Below are 21,225 nucleotides of genomic sequence, written 5' to 3'. Positions count from 1 at the left end.
CCTGCTGCCGCATGCTAAATTACTCAGCAAGAGATCAGTCAGTTATTCGAATCATTCTTTCCTGCCTTGTATCTAAATGCAGCCTTTAGCCTTCATCCTGCAGGGTTCACTTCATTTCGTCTTCCTAGGAGGAAGCCGGAGGTTAGAGAGTGAAGGGAGGCTGACGGTTCAGCTGGGCTGGAGCTGCAGCACACGCCTTGCCTGCTGTCCGCACTCGCATGGCGTAAGCACCTTCCTCGGGTGCCTTCCAGGACTTGCTTTTAAACGGCAAAAATGATAAAGTCTTGGTTAATGGCATCAAGTACCAGGTTTGATCTTTTTGTCCCAGATAACAGAGAGAAACCCCAGACCTCAAACTTCTGAAGACTCTTGAAATACTTTCAGTTCCGCGGTGAATTTCCTTGATGTTTGATTACTTTAAACCATTTTTTCCTGTTTGAAAATTCAGCCTGCAAGAGAAGCTCACTGCTTTGTAGTTGAGCAAGGGCGCCACTTCCTTGCTCTTTCTCAGTGTTAAAAAGGAGATGTTTTTGTTTACTGGTGTTTCTTTTCAGTGTTTCTTGAGATTTGGCTCATGAGGGAGCAGCTCAAGTACGACAGAGGCGGAAATTCTGAGATTCACATCTTCAGCATTACTAAAGTAAATGCTCAGTCGGCTGGGCAGGTCAGACCTACCCATCTGTACAAAGAAAAGCATTCCTGTTTATCCAGAATCTTGCTGAGAATCCTTCCCATAAAACTTGCAGAAAAGATGCTGGAGGCAACCTGCTTGGGTGGCATCACTAACACAACTGAATACCACTGCCATCCGAGGAGTAACCAAGCCACTGCTTAGCGTGCCTTTAGCCTTATTTTGGGTGAGCTTCCAAACATAATCCCCAATGTCCCACATCCTTCTGACCCAGCAAGAAGAGAGCCCTGCCACTTTGTGTGAAACGTGGGCATCCTGCCTCTGATAGAGATTCCCTTCTCTTAGGAGGGTAGCTTCCTTCTGTCAGCGTTAGAAAACAGCCTGCAAGAGAGCAGCAAGAGCCATTTGCATGTGGAGGGAGGACAAAGCAGGGCTAGAAGGGGTGATGGATGTAAGCCTTTCTGCAGCGCCTGTTTCCTTACAGTTCTGTGAATATCTGCCTTGCAGATAATCGTGGATTAATGATCTTGTGCATTAAGATGATGGGATAGGATGTCCTTGTGAAGTGGCCAAGCTAATTTGTTTTAATTGCAGAAGTGTGAGTGGTTTGGGTTGCCGTTGCAATCATGACTGCCATTTTCATTCAGAAATAAAAAGTTTAGAGGCATCAAATACATTTAGATTTGTCTGAGATAATGTTGTTTAAAAAATGTTAAAGAATAAAGCACACACAAGTTACGTATATATAAAATTTTTTTTAAAAATCTAAACTAGCTCTTTGCATGATAGACTGGGATTTTAAAGTCAAATTTTTGTGCAAATGTTAAAACCATGTAAAATTAAGAAAAACAAATGTTGGCTTTTCTGCTTCTTTCCCATCTTGTAAATGAGTGATCATAATCAGATTGTTCATAAATTGCTGATGTGTGTCACGCTACATCTGGATGTTGTGTAAAAGCGTGCAGTATACATCAGTCTGTATCAGAGGAGCTGATCCATTAATTGGGAAATGATTTAAAATCACGAATATTGCAGTGGTTTTGATAGAAGAAAGTTTAAACAAAAGGTTTGTGGAAGAAAAATATATTTGATTTTTCTTTTTTAAGTTTTTATGCAAGCTTTAATTAGATTTAGTGGAAATGTTTTTTTGTTAATGAAGGCTTCTCGTTGTTTAGGTTGTACATAACTAGAAGGAGAAAGGTAATTTTGGATTCTATTTAAAGAGCAGCTTGTGCATTAAAAAAAAACATATATATTAAAGATTCTGCAGTCATTGACTGAAAGATTTCGCATGAGAAAAGATTGCAGAGTCTTTGGAAGCATCAAGTAAGTTCGGATGAGGATGGATGACAACATCTCTGGCGCTTTGTGGTGCTGAACGTCCTGGTGTGAGAAGCAGGTGGTCTTGCTGAGGATGGACCCCAGATGTGCTTTCACCCCTCAGAAGCAGGGACCTCTCTCGCCCCTGGTTTCAGCAGAGGTAGGGTCAGGTCCCTGGCTGCAGACCTGGCTGCAGACCAAAATGAGCTTGTGGGGCTGCCAGCCTCAGGAGATGAGCGAGCTCCGCAGCAGCAGGGCAGGATCTCATCTCGGTGGGACTGGAGTTACTGGGGCTTTAGAGGGTGACCTCCTCCCCGCAGCGTTCCCAGCACGTCCCGTTTCGGTGCCGCGCTTGCATCGAGTACTCCAGCTCCAGGACGGGGTGTCGGATGCTCGCCTTCACTTGCGGGTCATCCCACCGTTGTGGTGGAAATGTGTTAGTTGTTAGCACAGGTGAGGTCTCTTAGCTTGTTTGGGTTTTGAAAACTGAATTATTTGTCAACCCTTAAAAGGTCAATTCAAATTCATTCCAAATTTTATTTGATGAAAGCCGTAATGCTCGCCGTTGGAAAAATGAAGTACAAACAGCCATAAGTTATCTGTCTCAGATGGGTAAATGTTACACACAGAACGGAGGGATTTTTTTGCTAGGCTTAAGTGAAACAGAGTCTTTATTTAGTGTCATGTTTTTATTTAAAAGCATTTATTTAAAGTTCTAAAAAACAAAGAATTCAATAAAGCAAGACAGGTGCAACTGCAAATGATTAATGATATAATTCTCGGTACTTTATAAAGCGTCTAACACTGAAGAGATTTATACAGTGCAGAATGGCAATTGTGCTTTGATGGAAGGAATAGGTAATCAATACCTGCAAGCTTAGAAAAAGTGTTCTATTTCCTCCTCTAATGATATAGGGTTTTTTGCAAGGCAAGGATGTCTGGAGCATGAGACACTTGGAAGAAGAATTAATTTGAAATCTGTAGTGGAAGATCAGTTTCAATTAAAACTGCACTTGAATGTCCATGGAAAAAAGCAGGCAGTTAGACTTAAACCTTCTGATGGCTACCAGGGAATAAATGAATCCCACTGCACTGGTCTTGATTACAATTTGTTGAGCTTGTTTTTCCTGCGTTGGAGAGAGAGTTGATTTACTTTGGTCTCAAACTCAAAAAGTAAAATTTCCTTCTTTCCTGCCTCCCCCCAGCCGCGCCTTATCACACTAATTGTTAAAGCTGGGATGGCCCCAGCCCCACGCGGCTGGGATGGCGGTGTTGAGGTTGTGGCCTCTATTTCTGTCTAGAATTGCTGCCATAATGGTGTAGGTCATATTGCATGTAACACTTTGCATATCAAAAAGTTCGGAAAGGAATTAATGAAAAGCTCAGCCGTTTATAAAATCCTGTGCTGATTTTAACTAGCAGGTCTCGAACCTTTAAATCAGAGCTTAGCCTTCTGGCTGTAATTTGGGATGTCAGGGCTTGGAGTCACAGCACCGGCACTGAATTGGGGTTTTGAATTGCTGAGAGAGTTTCACTGCATTATATTTTCCTTTAGCTAATTCAGCACATGGAAACATTTTCTGTATGAAAACTAACACTATCACATGAAGATAACAGCTAGTATTAGGCTTTTTTTTTTCTTTTTTTGGTAAATTATAGATTTAGAACCAGGTGAAGCTACTGTGTTTTTAAAAAGAGATGTATTGCTATATTAAATTAATTCAAACGAGTTAAATTAAAAAAAAAAAAAGACTTTTTTTTTTTTAATAAGCTTGTTTAAGTGACACAAAGGCCTAAAAGCCTTTTGAAGTCTGGGCAGTGAAAAACTGTATTTCAGCAAGAGTCAATCCAGGTACCTAAGTCACTTGAGGTTTTAACTCAACAAGATGTTTTGCTTGCTCGTTTACCCTTATGGCTTATTTTATTCATTTCGACAAGACAATTTTCACTGCAAATTGGTTGAGAGCTGGCTACACTTAAAAATAACAATGATAATGATAAGAAGAATCATAAAAAAAAGCCTTTGTGATGAGATGCATGGAGGTAACCCTGCAATGCCTATTAAAATAAATCAGCTTATTCAAAAACAAGATCTCCCCATTGGTTGAGAGGTCACCAAAATACTAAAAAAATAATAATAAAAAAAATTGAGTGCACAGCTTTTGAAACCACAGCTGAAACCATTGCGATAGCCTCTGTGAGCAGAGTGCTTTTGAAAAGCTCACCATATGTTTATAACAAAGCCAAAAAATGAGAGCTGGCAGGTTTGATGATTGTGTGCAGGACTAAACATTCTAAAACAAATTCCTAAATTTCATGGAGTAAATGCAAGGTTATACGGTAAGTAAATCTGAATTGCCAGTTAATTCACTGCAAAACAATTAATAAGAGCATCCTGATTCAGGGAAAAAAAAAACTCTACAAGTGGAACACGTTTAGGTTTCCCAATGTAGGGCTTTTTTAATAATTTTGTTCTCCTTAGTTGTGGTACATTGGGAAATTAACTAAAAGTGGCTTTTGCTGACAATACAAGTTGAACAATGAGATAAACAAAACTGATTCTTTAACCTGGGCAGGTGATGTAAATGACTTTTAAAGGATGGTGCAATTTTGCTTAATTGTAGATTAAAATAAAACACTTTGATGTTGTTTTCCTTACCATAGAGCATTTGCATATGATGGGTAATGCACAAAATCTTGCTGCTGATTAAGTGTCCTGCATCAGCCCAAGGGAAGATAGGAAAAATGCATTTTGCAACTAGACACGTTAAAACCCAGGGGCCAAAGAAACGGGCCTTCCCAACTGCTGTGTTTGGATGGCACTAATTGAATTTACATATGTTTCTCAGATGCAAGGGGAATAAATGCATATGGGCGCATCATTTGCTGCTGGATGCTACAAAGCAGACATGCTGACTGTGTAGTTCAGAGGTACAGAACAGGTGTGACATCAGAGGTCTCAGAAGACTGGAGTTTGGCTCCGGGTTGTAACTTGGTTTGGTGGAAGAGCTCGGGCAAATTGCTTCCCTCAGCTCATCACTTTCCCTGTCTTTACATGAGAATAAGGGTGCTGATCCCTGCTGTAAAGCACTTAAAGAACTGTGAGGGAAAAGTGCTTTGCAAGAACTCTGTGCTGTTACTTCAGGAGCGTGGACAACTGTTTGCACTCACAGGAACACAATCTCTTAGTCTCTGTTAATGCAATTTAAGAGTTGGAGAGGGAGGTTGTAAGAAAAATTTGAAACTCACTGGAGAGCCTCCTCTGCGTGCTGTTGAGGCCCCTGGTGTTGTATTGCTTCTAGAGGTGGTCTGTGGTGGGGACAGCAAGGGCTTTGTCTGAAACCTTTTATTTCCACGTGCTATTTTTATTGACTGTTCTCGCTGGAGAGCCTTGTAGAATGGGCAGGGTGGGTTCGGGCTGCGGCAGCTTGAGCTGTGGTCTGCAATACCACCTCTCGCAGCTCCACCACCACACCGTGACAGACCATGACCTTCAACTTTACTGCTAACACTTGACTTGTTTTGAGAGAGTAGCTTAGATCAGGTGAGAACAGACTGTGCTAATAAGCAAAACAGAAAACTCATGTAAGAACAACAAAAGAAAGTTAGAGTATTTTCCTGATCAATTATTGTTGTCTTTATTTCCTCCATCAAGAGTTTGCGTTTTATATTTTCTTGCTTTCTTCGAATTTACTAATATCCCCTTTGGTTTAAATCTTTATTTTCATCTTTTCTGATTTCAAAACCACCCAAATAAATGAGATCATTAATAAAGATCATACTATCTAAGCAGAGTATTGCACAAATGCAAGTTAATGCATAGCTGGTACATTATGTATCTCATGTAAAAAGGTAAATATATACTAATATATTATGGCTGAAGCTTTAGGAAAGTTCCTGTAAAACCATGCTAATTCATAACATATTGTCCTGGTGTCCTCCCAGAGAGGGAGGGGGGAGGGTGAGCGAACGGCTGTGTGGTGTTTAGCTGCCAGCCGGGCTAAACCACAACAGTCTTTTTGGCGCCCAACGTGGGGCCCGAAGGGTTGAGATATCGACAAATCTGACCAGAGTGTGTTAAACTAAAATTGGTATAAGTATTGGACCTGCTTAATAGTTGCTAGTCACGATGTTGATTGCCTTAATCTCCAGTCTGCTGTACCTGTATTCCAAATTGAGTTTTATGGTGCGTTACTTTCTGTATGTGCTCCCTGTTGCACTGTTTATCCTTTCCGGGCCCTGGTTTAAGATTGTTATGGTACTGTGCGGTGTAACAATGGCTTATGAAATGATGAAATATCTGGTCACGACTTTAACCTGGTATTTGTACTCAGCACTGACGTCGACTCTATACTTTGGAACCCATATCTCGGAAACTATTAGCAATTACACCTATTGCCTGTTTTCGTTAGGGAGCCAATCTGTGAAGGGGACAGGGGAAGACATGTTTCCCTACCTGTTCACTCTCCCTTTCTCCTTCACCACCACCCTCTTATCCCCCGAGTTAGTTACGGTGGTTCTCCGAGATGTTGAATATCCTTGGGATACTCAGACCAGCCTGCTCTTGTTGTTATGTCTCCTGAATGCGCTTCAGATTTTGTGGAGGGTTAAACAACTACTTAGGAATCTCATCCGGAGATCTGTCTTGAGGCGGGATAGTTGCGAGTGGCAGGGAGTGTGGGAGGATATGGGCAGGTTTCTAGAGCAGTGGTCACCTCCAGTGTTTTGGACATTCACCCCTGAACAACTGCAAAATCCTAAAAAGCTGGCAGAATGCTTGAAAAAAAGGTGTCATGACTCTGGCAGTTCCAAAGTGACACAAATCACTGTAGCGTGCTGGGGTCTGGCTTGTGCCTATCGAGCTGCAATTGATGTTATTAGCAACCTAGCTCCAGCTCCTGCAGCCGCTCCAGTTCCAGCTCCTGCAGCTACTCCAGCTGCAGCTCCTGCAGCCGCTCCAGTTCCAGCTCCTGCAGCTACTCCAGCTGCAGCTCCTGCAGCCGCTCCAGTTCCAGCTCCTGCAGCTATTCCAGCTGCAGCTCCTGCAGCCGCTCCAGTTCCAGCTCCTGCAGCTACTCCAGCTCCAGCTCCTGCAGCCGCTCCAGCTCCTGCAGCCGCTCCAGTTCCAGCTCCTGCAGCTACTCCAGCTCCAGCTCCTGCAGCCGCTCCAGTTCCAGCTCCTGCAGCTACTCCAGCTCCAGCTCCTGCAGCCGCTCCAGCTCCTGCAGCCGCTCCAGCTCCAGCTCCTGCAGCTACTCCAGCTCCAGCTCCTGCAGCCGCTCCAGCTCCTGCAGCTACTCCAGCTCCAGCTCCTGCAGCCGTTCCAGTTCCAGCTCCTGCAGCCGCTCCAGCTCCTGCAGCCGCTCCAGCTCCAGCTCCTGCAGCTACTCCAGCTCCAGCTCCTGCAGCCGCTCCAGCTCCTGCAGCTGCTCCAGCTCCAGCTCCTGCAGCCGTTCCGGCTCCTGCAGCCGCTCCAGCTCCAGCTCCTGCAGCCGCTCCAGCTCCAGCCCCTGCAGCCGCTCCAGCTCCTGCAGCTGCCCCAGCTCCTGCAGCTGCCCCAGCTCGTGCAGCTGCTCCCACTCCTGTGGCTGGGTCAGAGAAACGAGCTGTAGCAGTGCAAGTTGACCCCGCAGAGGGTATCCCAACCCCTGTGGCAGACCCTGTGTCTGGGTCAGAGAAACGAGCTGTAGCAGTGCAAGTTGACCCCGCAGAGTGTATTCCAAGCCCTGTGGCAGACCCTGTGTCTGGGTCAGAGAAACGAGCTGTAGCAGTGCAAGTTGACCCCGCAGAGGGTATTCCAACCCCTGTGGCAGACCCTGTGGCTGGGTCAGAGAAACGAGCTGTAGCAGTGCAAGTTGCCCCTGTAGACAAGGTGAAAAAATGGTATAGAGGCTCAGGTCGTTTAAAACGCAGACAGTCTTCTGCTAAGTCTGGGCGAAGTGAAGACGAGGCTGGGCCATCAAAGGTGCAGGAGACTGAAGATGAGGATGAGGATGGCGAAAAATCAACAGTAACTACCCGGACTCCATACCAGCCATCAAAGGTGCAGGAGACTGAAGATGAGGATGAGGATGTCGGAAAATCAACAGTAATTACCCGGACTCTATACCAGCGTGAGCTACGAGATGTGCGAAAAGATTTTGGTCGCTGTATAGGCGAGCAGCTTGTCACCTGGCTGCTCCGGTGCTGGGACACGGGAGCCAATTATGTGGAATTGGAGGGCAAGGAAGCCAGGCGGCTGGGATCCCTTGCTAGGGACGCATGCATTGACAAAGCAATTGGAGATGGAGCACAATCTCGCAGCCTCTGGAGGCGTCTCCTGTCAGCTGTGAAGGAAAGGTATCTCTTCAAGGAAGAACTTGTATGTTTACCAAGCAAATGGACCACCATGGAGAAGGGAATTCAGTACCTGAGGGAATTGGCCGTACGGGAAGTAATTTATAAGGACCTAGATGACGCACAAACATCCGCAGATCCAGATGCAGTCCAGTGTACACCACCCATGTGGCGGAAGTTTGTACGGAGTGCCCCACCATCATATGCCAACTCATTGGCAATACTAACCTGGAAAACGGAGGAGAATCCCACAGTGAATGAAGTGACTAAAATACTCCGGCAGTACGAAGGAAATCTCTCCTCTTCCCTAAAGGCCTGTGTCTCAGCTGTGGAGAAACTCTCTGAAGAGGTCCACCAACTTAAAGAGAATTTATCTTCCCCTCCACCTGAACGAACCAGTGTCCACCAGCTAAAAGAGAATGCTTTAGAGAAACTTTCTGAAAAGATCCACCAACTTGAAGAAAGATTATCTTCCCCTTCACCTGAACGAACCAGTGTCCACCAGCTAAAAGAGAATGCTTTGGAGAAACTTTCTGAAAAGATCCACCAACTTGAAGAAAGATTATCTTCCCCTTCACCTGAACGAACCAGTGTCCACCAGCTAAAAGAGAATGCTTTGGAGAAACTTTCTGAAAAGATCCACCAACTTGAAGAAAGATTATCTTCCCCTTCACCTGAACGAACTAGTGTTCACCAGCTAAAAGAGAATACCTTGGAGAAACTTTCTGAAGAGATCCACCAACTTAAAGAGAGTTTATTTTCCTCCCCACCTGTACAAACCAGTGTCTCAGCTATTAGGGGTAAACGTTCATCTATGCAAGGAAGACAATATGGTGGGCACACACACCGCGCCACCCTGTGGTTTTACCTACGTGACCATGGAGAGGACATGAGAAAATGGGATGGAAAATCTACTGCGACCCTAGAGGCACGGGTACGTGAATTGCAAAGGAAAACAATTGGGAAAAAGGAGTTCTCTGAAAGGTTTGCTGCTCCAACTTCCAGCAGGCAGTCCTTTAAACACAGAAATGAAGATTCTGACCAGGACTAGAGGGGCCCTGCCTCCAGCCAGGGGGAGGAAAGGGACAATCGAGTTTATTGGACTGTGTGGATTCGATGGCCTGGCACGTCAGACGCACAGAAGTATAAGGCTTTGGTAGACACCGGTGCACAATGTACTCTAATGCCATCAAGCTATAAAGGGCCAGAGCCCATCTGTATTTATGGTGTGACGGGGGGATCCCAGCAGTTAACTGTATTGGAGGCTGAAGTGAGTCTAACCGGTAATGAGTGGCAAAAGCACCGTATTGTGACTGGCCCAGATGCTCCGTGCATCCTTGGCATAGACTATCTTAGAAGAGGATATTTCAAGGACCCAAAAGGGTTCCGCTGGGCTTTTGGCATAGCTGCTTTGGAGACAGAGGACATTAAACAGTTGTCTACCTTGCCTGGTCTCTCAGAGGACCCTTCTGTTGTGGGGTTGCTGAGGGTTGAAGAACAGCAAGTGCCGATCGCTACCACAACTGTGCACCGGCGGCAATATCGCACCAACCGAGACTCCCTGAGTCCCATCCATAAGCTAATTCGTCAACTGGAGAGCCAAGGAGTGATCAGCAAGACTCATTCACCTTTTAATAGTCCCATATGGCCAGTGCGAAAGTCTAATGGTGAGTGGAGACTAACAGTGGACTATCGTGGCCTGAACGAAGTCACGCCACCACTGAGTGCTGCAGTGCCGGACATGCTAGAACTCCAGTATGAACTGGAATCAAAGGCAGCCAAGTGGTATGCCACAATTGATATCGCTAATGCATTTTTCTCCATCCCTCTAGCAGCACAGTGCAGGCCACAGTTTGCTTTCACTTGGAGGGGAGTCCAATATACTTGGAATCGGCTGCCCCAGGGGTGGAAACACAGCCCTACCATTTGCCATGGACTGATCCAGTCTGCGCTGGAGCAGGGGGAAGCTCCTGAACACCTGCAGTACATCGATGACATCATTGTGTGGGGTGACACTGCAGAAGAAGTTTTCGAGAAAGGGAAGAAAATAGTCCAAATCCTTCTGAAGGCCGGTTTTGCCATAAAACAGAATAAAGTTAAAGGACCTGCACGAGAGATCCAGTTTTTAGGAATAAAATGGCAAGATGGACGCCGTCAAATCCCAATGGATGTGATCAACAAAATAACAGCTATGTCTCCACCAACTAGCAAAAAAGAAACACAAACTTTCCTAGGTGTCGTGGGGTTTTGGAGAATGCATATTCCAAATTACAGTCTGATTGTAAACCCGCTCTACCAAGTAACCCGTAAGAAGAATGCTTTTGAATGGGGCCCTGAGCAACGACAAGCCTTTGAACAAATTAAGCAGGAAATAGTTCATGCAGTAGCCCTCGGGCCAGTCCGAACAGGACCAGATGTAAAGAATGTGCTCTACACCGCAGCCGGAGAGAATGGTCCCACCTGGAGCCTCTGGCAGAAAGAACCTGGGGAAACTCGAGGTCGACCCCTGGGGTTTTGGAGTCGGGGATACAGAGGATCTGAAGCCCGCTATACTCCAACTGAAAAGGAGATATTGGCAGCATATGAAGGAGTTCGATCTGCTTCGGAAGTGGTCGGTACTGAAGCGCAGCTCCTCCTGGCACCCCGACTGCCGGTACTAGGCTGGATGTTCAAAGGAAGGGTCCCCTCTACGCATCATGCAACTGATGCTACATGGAGCAAGTGGGTTGCACTGATTACTCAGCGGGCTCGAATAGGAAACCCCAGTCGCCCAGGAATCTTGGAGGTGATTATGGACTGGCCAGAAGGCAAATACTTTGGGATATCACCAGAGGAGGAGGTGGTTCGTGCTGAAGAAGCCCCCCTGTACAACAAGCTACCGGAAAATGAGAAGAAATATGCCTTGTTCACTGACGGGTCCTGTCGTATTGTGGGAAAGCATCGGAGATGGAAAGCTGCTGTATGGAGTCCTACACGACGAGTTGCAGAAGCTGCTGAGGGAGAAGGTGAATCGAGTCAGTTTGCAGAAGTAAAAGCCATTCAGCTGGCTTTAGATATTGCTGAACGAGAAAAGTGGCCAGTTCTCTATCTCTATACTGATTCATGGATGGTAGCAAATGCCCTGTGGGGGTGGTTACAGCAATGGAAGCAGAACAACTGGCAGCGCAGGGGCAAGCCCATCTGGGCTGCGGCATTGTGGCAAGATATTGCTGCCCGGGTAGAGAACCTGGTTGTAAAGGTACGCCATGTAGATGCTCATGTGCCCAAGAATCGGGCTACTGAAGAACACCAAAACAACCAGCAGGTGGATCAGGCTGCTAAGATTGAAGTGGCTCAGGTGGACCTGGACTGGCAACATAAAGGTGAATTATTTATAGCCCGATGGGCCCATGACACCTCAGGCCATCAAGGTAGAGATGCAACCTACAGATGGGCTCGTGATCGAGGGGTGGACCTGACCATGGACACTATAGCACAGGTTATTCATGACTGTGAAACATGTGCTGCAATCAAGCAAGCCAAACGGTCAAAACCTCTTTGGTATGGAGGACGATGACTGAAATATAAATATGGAGAGGCCTGGCAGATTGATTACATCACACTCCCTCAAACCCGCAACGGCAAGCGCCACGTACTTACAATGGTGGAAGCAACCACCGGATGGCTGGAAACATATCCTGTGCCCCATGCCACCGCCCGGAACACTATCCTGGGCCTTGAAAAGCAAGTCTTATGGCGACATGGCACCCCAGAGAGAATTGAGTCAGACAACGGGACTCATTTCCGAAACAACCTTATAGACACTTGGGCCAAAGAACATGGTATTGAGTGGGTGTATCACATCCCCTATCATGCACCAGCCTCTGGAAAAGTTGAACGATACAATGGACTGTTGAAGACTACACTGAAAGCAATGGGTGCTGGGACATTCAAAAATTGGGATACACATTTGGCAAAGGCCACCTGGTTAGTCAATACCAGGGGATCTGCCAACCGAGCTGGACCTGCCCAATCAAACCTGTTACGCACTGTAGAAGGGGATAAAGTTCCTGTAGTGCACGTAAGAAACATGCTGGGTAAAACAGTCTGGGCTACTCCTGCCTCAGGAAAAGGCAAACCCATTCGTGGAATTGCTTTTGCTCAGGGACCTGGATGCACTTGGTGGGTAATGCAAAAGAATGGGGAGGTCCGGTGTGTACCTCAAGGGGATTTGATACTGGGTGAGAATAGCCCATGAGTTGAATTGTAGTATGTTAATTATTATATAATAATGTATGTCATCACTACCATGATTGCTATATATCATAGATGAAAATGGTGATTAATTAGAATGTATTGGACAGAGTGTAACCTGAGCATGACATAAATGGTATGGAATAAGGGGTGGATATCTGTCCTGGTTCCAGTTAGGACAGAGTTAAGTAGCTCATAGTAGCTGGTAGGGTGCTATGTTTTGGATTAGGATGAGAAGAGCGCTGATAACATGCTGATGTTTTAATTGTTGCAGAGCAGTGTTTACACCAGGCCAAGGACTTTTCGGCTTCTTGCTCTGTCCTGCCAGCGAGCAGGCTGGGGGTGCAGCAGGAGCTGGGAGGGGACAGACCCAGGACAGCTGACCCAAACTGGCCAAAGGGGTATTCCATACCATCTGACGTCATGCTAAACAATATATAGGGGTGGCTGGCCGGGGTGGGGGGGCCGGCTGCTCGGGGATAGGCTGGGCATCGGTCAGCGGGTGGTGAGCAATTGCATTGTGCATCACTTGTTTTCTTACACATTATTATTGTTAATACTATTACCATTATCACTATTATTATTATTATTGTTATTATTATTTTCCTGTCTTAATAAACTGTCTTTATCTCAACTCACAGGCTTCACTTTCCCGTTTCTCTCCCCCCATCCCAGAGAGGGAGGGGGGAGGGTGAGCGAACGGCTGTGTGGTGTTTAGCTGCCAGCCGGGTTAAACCACAACACATATGCATGAAGAACTTGGGAATTGCAGATAGTTTTATAGAACAGTAATTAAAAAAAAAAAGGCCATTGTTCTTTACTGCTAGAGGCAAAGTTTGAGTACGGCATGAAGCTAATGGATTTCGATCTCTTCATAAGTTTACAAGTCTTAACCTTTTTCAAATGTGGAAGCGTAACAGCAGTGGTGTTACCTGGGGAGCTTAAATGCTTCATCCTCTTTCTTAAGCATTATCCAGAACTGCTGAGCCACTGGAATATTAATTTACATTGGTATTTTTTAACAGGTACCTATGGTCCCGAGCACTGGGTTACTTCTAGTGAGAAGTGCGGAGGGTCTCACCAGTCTCCCATAGACATCGTAGACCATCAGGCTCACGTCGGAGACGAGTACCAAGAACTGCAGCTTGATGGTTTTGACAATGAATCTTCTAACAAGACTTGGATGAAAAACACAGGAAAAACGGGTATGTTCTTTTCTGTTTGTCTCCATAGCGTGCCTGCAGTCAATTAAAAATTCAAGCCATGTTTCACCCTCCTCCTTTTTCATTTGTTGAAATGTTGTTCTGTTGTTTGGGGTTTGCTTTTTTTTTTTTTAATATAATTTTCCAGCAGCAGCCTCCTATCTCTGCCTTTGCATTCTGTGCAAAGCTAGTTCTGCAGATTTTAAGGTTTGTTTTTTTTATTTTTTTTTTAGGCTCTCAATATAAAATAATTCTCTTGGTAGTCAGTTGTTCCTCAGAATAAAAGGCTGTATAAGAGTTTCAAGGTGTAACCTTGAATTATCAGCTTTGGGGAGGCTGTAACATCTAATCCAAAAGAATGCTGAGATGCAAGGCTCAGACTTTTGTAGGAAAGGAGAAGTCTTAGAAATCGGGATGTTTTAGAGAAGAAAGAGCAATAACTGCTCAAAGTAGTGGGAGCTTATTAATGTGTTTCTGATATGATTATAGCACTGTGTTCTTCACTGAACTGAATCCTCTTCTCCTCTGTCTGCTCTGGCTTTCAGAGAAAAGAACAGTCAGAGTACTGCTTATTTTTACCAAAACAGTTCACCAAAAGGTCAAGGTTGATTTATATGCAAAGCTGCATGCATTTGATTACTCTTTAATTCTAAAAACGTAAAAAGCAGAAATTACAAGGCCACCCTCTTCATATGACAAGGTCAAATATTTTTAGGGAATTGGATTAAACTGCTAATTAATTCAATTTTATTTATTGGAAGTATATTTTTATCTTTATTAACATTCGACATGTGTGTCTATAGTGCTTTAGGTAACAGGTTCCTAGGCAGAAGGTCTGCTAGCAAAACCCAGGGCACGTACCTGCTCCGGGAGTGTGCAACGCAGTTGTGCACGGAGCCTGACCTCGGATACGCCCATGGCTTCCAGGGGACTTTGGGTGCGAGCCACAACCTGGAGTCCACAAGATGCCTTAGATCCTGTTCCAGCGATTCAGGGATGTAGTGGGAGTTGGGAGTTATTGCTCCTCAGATGAGATGGAGTGACAGGCTGTGATCCTGTTTTCCTTTACCACAAAGCAAATCTAGTTAATGTAAACCACCATCAAGCATAGCTTGGGTTTTTGATGCATTACTGAGGTTTTTTTCAGCTTCGCTAAGAAATGCTCCTGTTTGCTTTGAAATTCTGAGTTTGTTGCCCTTTGTAACAAAATGAGGTTCGGGGAAGGCTGAATGCTATGGAAATTTGGTGCTTAATTAATCTATTCATGTTATGCACCCTGCTCTTTTGGTCACAAAGGAGTGTTTGTAGTAACCAGCAATAAATATAATTAGAAATACCAAGAAAAAAGGATGGTGCTCTTCTTCTAAGAAAGATGCTAATGCTATACTGCATGTATAATAGGAACATATTGCTGCACATATAATAGGAAACCATGTTGAACCGAAACGTGCCAGCGAATTTTCCAGTCTCCACGCAGTTGGCAGTGAAAGCTGTATCTTTGGTCTCCTCTGCTGGGTGATTTTAGCACTGCTGCTCTACTTGATTTCTTCACCCATTGGGGTATGGATTTTTGCTGACAAGTTATTGCTTCTCAGGGCAACAGTAACTGTCATTTTTCTTGGGTAACTTACAATCTTTTACTGGTAACACGAAGACTCTCTTTGCCTTGCTGTCATCTGTGATTTCTTCTGCTAAGCGCTTAACTCCTCCCTTATTTTATCAAGTTCCATTCCCTTTCTTGGTTTTCTGACCTTTCGAAGAAACTTGTCTGGGATTAATTTTTTAAAGTGGTAAGTGGCAGAGCAGCAAACCAAGTAGGATGTTTTGGCTTATGGGTAGAAAGTAGAGGCAGGTTGTGCCATAAATTGCGATGCATTTTGGCAGCAAAGTCTTGGAGCAGATGGCCACGTGAGACCTTCATATTGCAGACTGACAGAGATAGTAAACTAAATAACTGTTTAAGCAATAGTGATGGATGTAGAGGGCATTTCTCAGCAATTAATGACTGGTTAAAAGACACCAGGGTCCACGGGAAAGCCAAAGGCCCTTAACCTTGATGCTCATTATCTGGCAGGAAATGTGTCGCTTGGGTTATTGTTATTGCTATTGGACTAGTATTTTTTTAATATTTTTTTTAGGACAGAACAATTACTTATTTTTATGCTGTGAAATGTTAAAAGGCAAAGAGGTTACTGCTCTTTAGAACTGTTGTATTCTTTCTTTTCCCCCCATATCAGGTAAAGGACAGACAATGTACAGAAAACAGAGCTTCATTCAGAAAATGAAAATGGATTCATTATGCCTCTGCCTTAACTAGAAATGCTTTTGTGCATGATTAAGCTGGCAAAGGCACTAATGTGGGTTTGATTTCATCCCTGAAGTAGCTGGTTCCCAAGTGGTAAGGATCACTTGGATAGTATAAGCACATTTCCTAGTTATTTTTGCTTGTGCCACCTTATAATTAAGTGCTAGCTGGCCTCAGCCAGGCCTGAGGCTGACAGGGATTCCGCAGGCCCAACCTGCCCTGAGGCCGCAGAGCACCTGTGGGAGCAGGCCTCTCGCCAGCATTACACGGACACTGCCGCTTTACCCCTCCTTAGATCACTTCAAAAAACACTGGCCACTTAAAAAAAACAAAAAAAAAACTACCAAAACTTCTGCCAGAGGTGTGTTTCTGTTAAGTACTCTGCAGGTGTGGTGTGTATATCTGTCCAGCTGCCCTGCTTAGGAAGGGGGAAGAGCTGCTTTGTATCCAGGACGGGTTTTTCCCTCAGGAAGGTGACAGGCACACAGCTCCAGGCCTGATCCTGCAAATGGCATCACACAATTGTGATCCTGGTAGTTGTGCGCCACCTCCTTTGGTTTTGAAATCTAAATTATATAGTGTTTTAAACTGAGTAGGTGTGGGGGATTGATTCTTTGGTGTGCACTCTGAGTAAATTACTGGATAAATGCGGTGGCTCCCGAAGCCCACCGACACGGTGTTTGGTTGTTCCAGCCCTGAAAACCAGAAGTCGTGTGGAGGGGAGGGAAGGGAAGCCCCCAGATCACTGGAAATAAGGACATGCTGCTAAAATAGGAAGGTGATGGGAACATGTGTTGTACAGCTCAGCAGTGTAAGAAATACTGTAAAATGAACAATTAGATGAACATTTCAGATTGTACATCCTCCTAATTATCCTTTTAATTATTCATCTAAAACAAGTAAAATGACCCCTGACAGAGCCATAAATGATTTAGGAACTATCAAATATTTATTAGATGCAACTGAATCCCCACAGAGATTTTTAACAGATGCACACAAATCTGCTTTCGTGTATTCCTCATCTCCTAGAATTTTGTCTATGGAATTTCTAACCAGTTGGGTGAGATTTTTGGTATCTAAAACACTGCCGAGCTCACTGAGAATTTCGTAAGAGAAGAGAGCAGTGGAGCTTCTAATCACTTGTGTTTCAGTAAGGATACATTGGTATCCTGGCTGACACAAACAGCAACCTACAGCCAGTCCCACACCAGCAGTCTTCCTACACAAATACTTTGATGCAGAGGAACCAGAAATCATGGAAGAGCCCCGTGATGTCACTGGCACAGTTTAGAAACATCTGAACATCTCATGCAACTCAACATTTAGGTGGTTTTAACATAAACAATTTAATGTTTAGATGTCTCTTAATTGCACGCTTGCACCTGAGATGAGGCTGCTTTAGCCAACTGCCTGTACTCACATGGAGAGCAGCCCTGGTGTGGCAGAAAGCCTAGCCTGCAGCAACAGCCTGCCAGTGATTCACCAACAGAGGAATAACTTCTATTTCACAACTACCCTTTTAGTTTTTTCAGCAGTGAATAAAATCCTCCCTGTTACATAATAAAAATGGATTTATATTAATGTTCCTGTTGTGATGACACAGTTGGATTGAGAACAGAGAGAAATCCTTGTGTGTTAAGCTTTTCCCATTGAAAAAAAAAATAAAAAACCACAAAACTTTAATCACAGGATTCTGGGCACAGCAAGTGGTGGTCTGCAATCGCTTTTACAAGAACAAAATGCTAATTTTAGTTTTGTTTTTAAGCGCTAGTTTTGCAAGGGATGAGAAGAAATGATTTTATAAGGAGTCATTATTAGGAGTTGTGAATGTTAAAAATGGGAAATGCTAGAAAGGAAGGTGGTCTTGTAGTGAGAGCAACTGACATGGATGTTGGAAAGCTGGATTTAGTTGATAGTGGGACCACCCCTGTAACATGTACTGTCTTCCACCATATGACTTTGCCCTCTGTTTGGACATCAAACTTTTATTGTTATAAAGGCTTTTGGAAATGAAAAGAAAATACAAAGAAGATCCTTTTGACCCTTAACTGAATCACATAATAATAATGTCAGAGTTACTGTAATAAAACCCAGTTCTTACGGAGGGCTTTGCATGAGTGGGTCTCAAAAAAAGTTATTGTCACTCTCCCAGTTTTACAGAAGGGAGAAGCAGGGAGCTTAAGGAACGTACCTGACATATCCAGCAGTAGAGGTGGGACAGGGCACAGGGGCACAGGCTTTTTTTTTTTTTTTTTTTCCCCTGATAACATAGAGGGAATCCAACAAACAGAGGATTGAACTGGTGATCCGCAGACTTTAGTGAATCGCAAGGCCAAGAAACATGGTTGGTTGTTAGTCCCTGCAACCACATTAAATAGTTCTTAATGAAGTTTGCCATTTAAATTTTAATCAATGTCCAATGAGGAGGCCAAAAAGTCCTTGAGAAATTTGGCCTTTGTGATTTTCTGTAGACTATGTAGTTTCATAATCACTTCCTTAATTAGCCAGTATTACTTGGAGCCTTTCTTTTTTTTAAAAAAAACCAATCCCTGTAAAGAGAAAAATGATGACCTCACTTTTTATTTGCATCAGAAGAAGTATTGTAGTATAATGAGTAAAAACCGTAAATGCTTCAAAAAATTGTGCTAAGAACATCCTTCTCCTTGTTCTGTGTGTGCAGTTGCTATCCTGCTGAAGGACGATTATTTTGTCAGTGGTGCCGGGCTGCCGGGCAGATTCAAGGCAGAGAAGGTGGAGTTCCACTGGGGTCAAAGCAATGGATCAGCAGGCTCCGAGCACAGCATCAATGGCAAGAGGTTCCCTGTTGAGGTGAGTGGAAAGACATGTGCTTATGTTCTCGAAAAAATAAAATCAGAATGTATTGCAGTAGTTTGAGATGACTGTGAAATAGGGCAATGTTTCCTTCAGTGAACATATCACTTTCAAGGCCCTTCCGGCCCTCGCAGCACTCTATCTATCATCTCTTATGTGCTTTTGCAATGTCAGCTCTGAGCTCTGCTTTGCTAGCGTTGCCAGCTTTTGCGTCCCATGGGCTAAGTTTCAAACAGTCACTTTTCTGGCTTCTCCCATAAGCTTTTCATGTGTGGGAGGATCTTCTTGCAAATATCCGCAAAGTGACCTCGTTGTCCTTCAAATCTTTTCTTTCCCATGATGCTTACAAACAAATAGCTAGCAGCGGTTTGGGAGCCATCGTGCTGAGACTGCCGTCTTTCATCGGCATTGCTTCCTTCCGTGCGTACGGCCCTCTGCCTACCCGTGTTCAGCTGCAGCCCCTTGCCTTGTGCTAGCAGGGCATCTCAAGGAGCTGCACAAACAGCTGGGTGTTCACTTTGCCTGTGCAGGAGCCAGCCAGACCTGAGCCAGCTGCGCAGCTAGCACGGCAGAACGCTGTGCCACAGCAGGAGCAAGATATCGGCTCGGGCACAGCACCCTGTGAAAGCAGCCGTGTTCAGGGCACGGGGCTGGGCAGCCATCAGCAGCTGAGCGCAAAGATGTGTCTTCAGACGGCAGGGAGAGTCCTTGGGCTGCTGGGGAGTACAGTGCAGTTGGGTCTGATAGTCCCAGGTCTGTCAGTGGGCAGTGCAATGTCTTCTTTGTCAACGGAGTTTGTCAATGCTTTTCACTTTATATTCAAGGGTTTTGCATGGTGAAATAAAACAGGTGTTACCTGGAATTACCTTTTCTTGTTGGTAATCAGATACATGCTTTCAAATCAGGTTGCGTCCTGGTGTGGCGTGTGGATGGGAGCAGCTTGTGGGGTCCTGTGCTTGCCCAGAAAGCTCACGTGTGGACAGAAGTGGTTTTCTTGTCAACTGGGTCTTTCAGGAACTTAATTCAGGCCCTAACTTGCCATAATGAATCACATGTCACTTTAGCCAAGTCACTTTTTCAGAGGGTGGGAATGGGCTCCCAAAGTGCAAAGGAAGGTTGTAATAGACCGGACCAAAAAAAAAAAAAATAAATCATTGTTTGCATCTGTCTGCTCCAACTGCCCCACCAAATGAATTAGAAAAATTGTTTTGCCTCCCAGTAATACCTGAAGCTATAGGTTGGATGGTCAGAGGCAGAGATTTGTTTATTTATTAATTTATTGCAAACTTTTTCCAACAGCTTCTGGTTTGATGAAGCTGCGATTTCTCACGACGGGCCACCCTGAACACACAGAGCAAAGGCCTGTCACGCTTCCCTCTCTGTCTCAATTGTCAGTGCTGGTATTCACTAGGACTGTTTTGGGGAGGCAGAAGGAACACTCAGGAAGTCTGCAAAGCCAGTCAATGCCTCTTTTGAAATTTTAGGGAGGGGAGATGGTAAAGGATCCTTGGCCTTCTTGGTAGTGTCAGAAATAGTATTTCGATTTCACAAACCCTTGCTTATGATGCCAAGGTTATTTGATACTGGCTTGATAAATGGATGTTATTTTACTTTGAAAAAAAAGAAAATTCTTAAGAAATATTTTTCCTTTTCTTTAAATATTCTTTATTTTCTTTTCAACTGGTTGGAATACTAATTTTGTCATCTTTAAATATTTTTTTTTTGAAAAAGAAGAATCTGCCTTTCTGAATTTCATTACTGTTTATGAATGCTGTGCAAAATAATTTGCTATATCGAATAGGTTTAGTGTTAATCCTAATAACGAAAATGTAATTTTCCAAGTGATTTGTATTCATTGCAATGACATGAGCCTCTGATCTCTGACCTTTCTGAATATGAATGTATTAGCAGAATTCCCACAGTCTTTCCTTTACTATTTTTTAAAAGAAGAGCAGTTTCCAAAACAAGTCTGTCCCCGTTGTTTTGCTATGTACCACCTACCCAAGATTTCCAAATGTTGATCCACTTTATTAAATCATGTGCTGAAAAGGATTTTCATGGGTGGATTTTAAAGGATGCTCAAAATAACCAGAATTTCTAAGGTGATGAAACTGTGTTCCTCTTGCCGATACATGCAAAAGCAGTCCATACAATTGAGATTTTACATCTCAAAGAGTAACTGTACATGTATGCGTGGTGGAGCTTTTAATTTGTAATGCTAATTGTAGTTCAGCATGCAACTGTCTGATGCAACCCTTACAGCCTGATTCTGGGAGGTCTGTGCCAGAAATACCGTACTTCCTTTGAGAAATGACATTCTGAGACATTTTGAAGGAAGGCTGGAGAAAGGATAAATAAATAAATCC

The 21,225-nt window shown here is 44.2% G+C and overlaps 1 protein-coding gene across 3 annotated transcripts in view; it reads left to right on the top strand.

The window, feature by feature from the left end:
* PTPRG (protein tyrosine phosphatase receptor type G) overlaps nucleotides 1-21,225 on the top strand; it is a 410,991-nt gene that overhangs the window by 209,278 nt on the left and 180,488 nt on the right. For all 3 annotated transcript variants that reach the window (XM_080606410.1, XM_080606411.1, XM_080606412.1), the window contains 2 exons: nucleotides 13,546-13,725; nucleotides 18,708-18,856. In XM_080606410.1, coding sequence (XP_080462536.1) covers nucleotides 13,546-13,725; nucleotides 18,708-18,856 — 329 coding nt within the window. The remainder of the gene's footprint in view (nucleotides 1-13,545; nucleotides 13,726-18,707; nucleotides 18,857-21,225) is intronic.

This window comes from Anser brachyrhynchus (genome assembly GCF_964034855.1).
Source record: "Anser brachyrhynchus genome assembly, chromosome: 10".
Lineage (NCBI taxonomy): Eukaryota > Metazoa > Chordata > Aves > Anseriformes > Anatidae > Anser > Anser brachyrhynchus.
Note: the sequence above shows the minus strand (reverse complement) of the source record. Positions and strands in the feature narration are given on the sequence as shown.